Source organism: Aristolochia californica, unplaced genomic scaffold (genome assembly GCF_029961685.1).
Source record: "Aristolochia californica isolate CCGP_79_NKW_82.1479 unplaced genomic scaffold, dmAriCali1.0.hap1 SCAF_12, whole genome shotgun sequence".
NCBI lineage: Eukaryota > Viridiplantae > Streptophyta > Magnoliopsida > Piperales > Aristolochiaceae > Aristolochia > Aristolochia californica.
In genome coordinates, this window is record NW_027181793.1 from 15,764,146 (window position 1) to 15,771,169 (window position 7,024).

The following is a 7,024-nucleotide window of genomic DNA, read 5'->3' on the forward strand; positions in this document are numbered from 1 at the left end:
CACTATAGGGCGTACTAAGAGGTCCCTATAACTATTTTATATGTTTAAAATAAAAAAAAATTAAAATAAGGGGCACTCTATTAATCCTATATTTTTTTTGTTAGCTAAACGTACTTAACCATTAAACCCCAATAGAGAAGAAGGAGTCAATTTTATTAAAATTTCTAGTGGAATAAGAAGAAGTCAAATTTTAATTACTCAATTCAAATTTAATAGTTTAAGTAGACATAAACTTATGTCAAGAATGCACTCAAAAAGGTTTAAAGGAAGACAAAAGCACATGATTGACTGGATAAATAAGAGACCAAATGTTGAGGCCCATTACCGACAATGTGTGTGAGCCATTCCCACATAGAATCCATGTTGGATTGTCACGCTATTGTCTCATTTCAATAGATTTCAACCCACCATCGTTGACATAGAAGATGGGGAAAGAGAAAATAACTTGATAACCTCATTGTGGGCCCTCCAGGCCCAGTAAATAATAAAAAAGTAAATAAAGCCCATTACCAACATCAGGAAATTGCATTACCGTATCAATTAGACAGAAATATATATTTTACAAACCAAAAACGAATAGAGTACGAAAGAAAAGATTAAAATAAAAGAGAGGAAGAGAAAATCTGAACTTCCGTTCGTCCGTCGCTGCTTCTCCTTCTCCTCAATTTGGAAGGCATAAATCTGCTCTTCGGAACATCCTGAGGGATGAGCGGTGAAAACTTCGAAGGGTTCCTTCGAACGTTGCTCTTCTTCTTGTAGTGCGTAGCAGAAACCCTAACGTGCTTTTTTTTCTAGAAGCTTGCGAGATCTCTACAATCTGCTCTGCTTTGTGCCTCTCCGCGTTTATATCCACCGGTAGACATGGAGGGAGCTTCCTACACTCCTCGGACAGTGGAAGATATATTTAAGGATTTCAGAGGTCGCCGCGCTGGCATGATCAAAGCTCTCACCACTGGTTCCTCCCTCTCACCTCTTCCACCTGCCATTGACTCCATTAAATTCTCTTCTTTTGGGTCTCATCTTACTTTTTTTTTTTCTCACTTCCGCTGTTTTGACGTTTATATGCATGCGTATTGAGGTTCTTCTTCTGTTCCTTCCATTATTTTCTTGCAGATGTTCAGAAGTTTTTCGAGCAATGTGATCCCGGTACTACTTTTTCTTTTTCACTCTCCTCTTTCTTGCACTTAGGCTTCTGATGTATTATTTCTTTTCCAGTTTAGTTTTACGGTTTTAAGCCATTTGTATTTACTTTACGCAATAATTTGTCTGTATACTACTTGACTAAGGTATGGTTTACGCTGCTGTTTCCTCCCTTATACCTCTTTGTTTGGTTTCCTATGCTGAATCCTCAATTTTTATTTTTTGCATCTTATTGTTGTTTTTATTAAGGAATTTGGAGAATTTTCAGCTTGGCTTTTAATGTGCTTTGAAATATCATTATCATGGTACAGGTTTAAATTTATGACATGTTATAGCCTTGCCGAATTGTGCTCGTTACCATCTATTTTTTAGTTATTATTTTCAATTATCAAGTTTCATGAAGAAAACATTAGCTAATTTTTTTTTAAAAAAAAAAAGAAGAAGAAGAAGAAATCATTGTAATAATATTTTTTTGGCTAATATTGGAGGTATAAAAGTGCTAAATTCCTTGGTTAAAGTTACAGAGTGTTGTTAATACTTGCTACTTCTTCAATTATGAAAGCATTTGGAAATCATTCCTTTCTTGATGTCCTTCCATTACTATATTGCATGTTCCATTGGTTTCAAAATTGGCCAATTAAAAAGTAAAATAGTTTGCAAAGTTGGGCTCTCTCAATTGAAGTATAATCCATGTCTCAATGTGTATTTTGGTTGTGACTTGTCTCATGAGTTTATTAAAAATGAGGATGGTAAAGAGGAAATACTAGGATGTAGAATCAGGAGAGGCAGAACTAGAGATGAACTGATTAAATAACATGTGAGGAGTAGGACCACTAGATGAAAGCCTAGGGACAATTCTTTTAAGATGTATTGAACTTTTATCATGCTTCATTTTCCCCTCACCGAAAAAAAAGAGAAACTGATTTTCATTGTGATGACAGAGAAGGAAAACTTGTGCTTGTATGGATTTCCTGATGAAACGTGGGAAGTAAACTTGCCCGCAGAGGAGGTACCGCCAGAGCTTCCTGAGCCAGCTTTAGGAATAAACTTTGCTCGAGATGGAATGCAAGAAAAGGACTGGTTATCACTGGTAGCTGTTCATAGTGATGCATGGTTACTTGCTGTTGCATTCTATTTTGGTGCCCGATTTGCGTTTGACAAAAATGACAGGTAAATGTCATTATTGGGCATTAACTAGTAATTTTGTGTTTCAGACATATTACCTTAGGATCCTTTCCATTACTTTTTTCACCAGTAGTAATTTTCTTGGTTGTTTTGTTATGCTGTTTCAATATACTGAGACGACCAGTTATATAATATAAATGCATGTGAATTTGATGTTAAATTGTGCTTTCAGTTTATCATTTAAATTTCAGAAAGATTAAGAGGACATTTTGAATGAGAGAGGTCCAAGGAGAATATGAAAATAATATGTCCCCTCTGCCAGATGCTGCGATTGCTTTAATTTACTATTTGGAAGGAAAATTCGTCCAGTACTCGACATGTTACTTTTATTACTGGGATGGAGCTACTTATGAGAGTGAGTTTTATTTTTTTTATTTAACTAATGTAAATTTCATGCAACAGCAGGTCCCCTGGCTGTACATACATTTTTTAAAAATTTTTTGTTAATTTTTTTAAAATGGCAAATATTTCTTGCTCAATGTTTTATTTGTTTTCCTTTTCATAACATCTTATTCTTTAGAATGCAATATCTTATTGAAGCAATCTCATCTCTTATAACTCTCCTATTTGATGAGTTATGATTATTTCCAAACCTGTGTGATACTTGTGAGCCACCTATGGCATATACAGTGTGCATTTTATATTTTTAAAACACGTATCAATCAGGGCTGAAATAATTGCCTGTTAAGAATCCTTGTGGTTGAAGTTTTATGCTTGTGCGAGGTGGTGTTTACTGGTTTATTTGAGTTTTTAGAGTTTATTACCTCTTCTAAATTGACATTCGTTGATTTCTCTGGTCAAGGAAATCTTGAAATGCTGTTTTGGATACTTCTTTTTTTCTTCTTTGCATTCTCATCCTATATTTAGCTGTCTCTTATCAGTTACTGGTTTTAAGCTTGGCCGTCCTTTTATGTTTTAGAAGTTATGCCCTTCCAACTTCAGGTTTTAAATTTTTTTTGGAATGTAGGTTTTAAATATGGTCTAGCAATTGAATGGATTCTCTTGCAGTTACTGTTTAATCTGTTTAGGGTCAGTATACTGGCTTTCTGCTAGAGAGTGCATGTATGCAATTAAAGTATCTTGTCTGCGTTCTGGATGCCTGTCCTTATTGAGCTAAGAACTTGTGCACCATCACTCTTTGCCATAGCTGGCACTGGCATCATCTCATTCTTAAAAAGTGATTTTAAGTGTTTGTTCTGATGCCTGTCTTATCAATATGCTGATGTTAATTTTTAATATTCTCAGTTCAAGTCTACATTGGAGTTCAACTATTGTAGCGGCCTTATTCAAAGAAAGAAAAACTTCTCTTTTACACTCCAATTGCTGTTGTCAATGTTCAGAGATTGAGTAGTGACAGTTCCTTGAATGTTGTTGTCATCTTGATCGCACTGTTAATGGTGCAGTATGTGATTGTACTTTTGCAAGACTATCCAGATTGAAATCTTGTCTGTATTCTCAGCTTTCTTATTTTTTTTTTTATTTTGTCCATGAGATTCCTGTTGGGAAAACACGTTTGAACTTGTCTTTAAAAGAAAATCTGGTTTGCAGTTGTTCTTACCTTCAAATTGGCAATTCTGACCATCTCACACCATATGTTTTTGAGGGAAGAACTTTCTTTTTCGGGAGTCCATTATTTTACCAACTGCCTTAATTCTTGTTTCATCTGGCAGTTGTCCTTTTCACATGGTACATCAAAGCCTAGGTTTCTTATATCATACTATATTGCATGTGCTGCACTTTAATAATTTATTTGCAACGATAATCTGTGCTTATCTAATTGTTAAGATTTTTCTACCTCGTCCTTGAACTTTCTCAGTTCTGTTTGTGTTGCTGAAATCCTTGATGCCCTTGGTCCACTTTAATTCAAGAGTAAAACTGAATATTTCTTTCTTTGCTTTTCTTTTTCTCTTTTAAAAGGCTAAGTGTGTGACATTTTTTATTTGGAAGAGCGTGTCATATTTTATTTTCCTGTTTATTTGGTGGGAGTCAAAAGTGATCTAGGCATGGATTGAAGGACACACTTAAAGACCAAATTTGCACTTCTGATTTAGGGGAGAAAAGAAACCAGCATGTTTGCACCTGAACTGGTTGATGACCTTGGAAAAAATTGGTAAAATTCTGTCTACAGCTAGACAATTCCAACAACACAACGGAATTAGTGGTTGAAGGGGAAGAATGGTGATATTTATCTGGTTCCATCCCAAAATAACTAGACACTTAAGAAAGCGTAGTAGAGCCCCAAGCCATTTTCAGATGCGGGACTTTTTAACCACTCTAACTGTTTCCTTTCAAAATTTGTAACTGAAATGACAGAAGTTGGAGACTAGGATATTGACTTATTGAGCTTATTTTCCTTGCAAAATGTCGGATTTATCTCTTATTTATTTTTCCTATCTAAAATTACAAAGATTTCCCTTCTCAACTTAAAATAATTGATGAGGTATTTAGCTAAGAACAGATTGTGCACACAATTATTTTTTGCAGTTATGATCCTAATATTTTGGGCCAAACTACTTTAATATCTCTTTTCCTGAGTTGTATTACATAACCCTCTTCTATCAGCTCTCTGTTCTCCTGTGTATTCTATTTTGCTAAGGAATGAAGCAGGCATTCTTTGAGTTTCTAAAGAGCACTCAATGAAGAAGTTTTTGATGCATTCATTCACTCTAAAAATTGCTGGAGTTGATTGAAGACTTTGTGGGACTAAGAATCATCTGTTCTCATTTTGTTATTATTTGTCAGCACGTAGTGTGTTGCCATCTTATTCTTAAATTCTGCCTGCATCAACCAGGAATTGATCTTCTATTTTTAGTTTCCTTAGTTATTTGGTCTTTCTAAGTGCTTCTAGAGAACTGTGAGGATTAAATGATAAATTCTTTGGCTAGAGCTGCTGAAGGAATTCTTACAAATTTTTTTATTTATTTATCTTTTGGGAAAGCCTGGTTATTTCAGTAACCTTAAATAATGATTATTGTATTGCGTTATAGTAAACTTTTTGGTATGAAAGAGGCAATTTACATTTTTTCGATTTGTTTATATCCTGTATAAATTCAAGTTGGATGGGGATTCTCTTCTTCCAATCCCGTACATATTAGAATTGGTCAATACTTTTGCCCTTTTTTCAAAATCTTGTCCTTTGAATAGGATGATATTTTAATTTTTTGAATATTTTTGTGAGCGTGATGGTTATGGCACTAAAAGCGTCTCCGATAGTTTAATTCTATGGGGCCCAATGGGGAAACTTTGATGAGAGAGAGGCGTATTTTTGTGCAAAGGAATTAACAACAAGAAAAATTGCAATAATTCGTAGCCAGGAATTAAGAATTATTTTGGTTAGATTAGTTTTATGAAGGCAAGAAATAAAGTGAGAGAAATTTTTGAAGATTTTCTCAAACAGATTCAATTGTGAGTATTTTTTAGGGCGCAACTTGCTACTTTGCCTTGTTTTTCAAGACTAAACATTGATGGTGAACCTCAATCATCTATTCAAACTTTTTATTGTTCCTGCTTAGTATTGAAATAGATAAAGTTCCTCAGGATTTCAATTTCTATTGCTAATCTTTTGGAGCTATAAACTTCAGGAAGAAGCTTTTCCAGATGATTAATGATCTTCCAACTATATTTGAGGTTGTTACCGGTGCTGCAAAAAAGCAACCAAAAGATAAATCTTCAGCTACTCCCAACAACAGCAGTAAGAACAAGTCAAGTGTGAAGATGGTGAGTCCAGTTTCTATTACAGGACCTCGTTGTTCTTCTTGGGCTGTGATCCATGTGTCACCTGTATGGTTAATATTCACGAAAATGCCTTCTTTGAGATGACATATTTCAACAGAATTTGGGTTCAGTAAATCGGTGGTGTGGATATGACAAGGATGCTATTTGTGTTTTCAGCAACCCAAGCCAGAGACAAAGTCATCAAAGATGGCACCGACGAAAGATGAAGAGGAAAGTGCAGAGGAAGAGGAGGAGGAGGAGCAAGGCTTGACCTTGTGTGGAGCTTGTGGGGAGAACTATGCAAATGATGAGTTCTGGATTTGCTGTGATATTTGTGAGAAATGGTTCCATGGAAAATGCGTGAAGATCACTCCGGCCAGGGCAGAGCACATCAAGCAATATAAATGCCCGGCTTGCAGCAACAAGAGGGCCAGAGTCTGAAATTTGCGGCATTTGAAGATACAGCTCGGTAAAGTCGGGCACCCATTTCAAAGTGACAGGCAAGTCGCAAAGAAGTTAAAAAAGGAAGTGGAAGGCACAACTCAGCATGGACTTCAGTTTTGGCTATTTTGTTCATGTTTGTCCATAATCTTGGAAATTGTTGGTCTGTGAAGTGTTACTGAACAGAAGGTGAGTAGAGTTAACGTTATTGTTCATTAATCTCTCCCGGATTAGCTTTTTGATTACCTTAACAGTGTTTGTGAAGACATGTGTTGTTAGGGAACCTTAGCAGGGTCATTAATGGTCAATGGAATCATTTTGGTTTATGCTCTGGGCATATGAAAGGATTTTGTCTAAAAGCATTCCGGCAGGTTCTCAATCATGTGTGTCTATTGAAGACAATTTTATATAAATAGTACCCTGACGGTTTGGTCCTGTGGCCGTTCTTTAAAGAGTAGTTAAAAAACCTAAGTCTTTGAAAAAAACAGTGGAAATAGCCTTTTACCCGTTTTACTATCATTCATTTAACTACTCTTTTCATTTC

The 7,024-nt window shown here is 35.5% G+C and overlaps 1 protein-coding gene across 1 annotated transcript; it reads left to right on the forward strand.

Annotated features, from left to right (window-relative positions):
- The first annotated feature begins 602 nt into the window (after positions 1 to 602).
- Positions 603 to 6,806, forward strand: LOC137945282 (PHD finger protein ALFIN-LIKE 4-like). The gene is made up of 5 exons (XM_068791096.1): positions 603 to 955; positions 1,114 to 1,146; positions 2,082 to 2,310; positions 5,907 to 6,042; positions 6,217 to 6,806. Exons 1-5 carry the CDS (start codon positions 862 to 864, stop codon positions 6,478 to 6,480), a joined length of 756 nt encoding a protein of 251 aa, XP_068647197.1. The 5' UTR covers positions 603 to 861; the 3' UTR covers positions 6,481 to 6,806.
- The last annotated feature ends 218 nt before the right edge of the window (positions 6,807 to 7,024 follow it).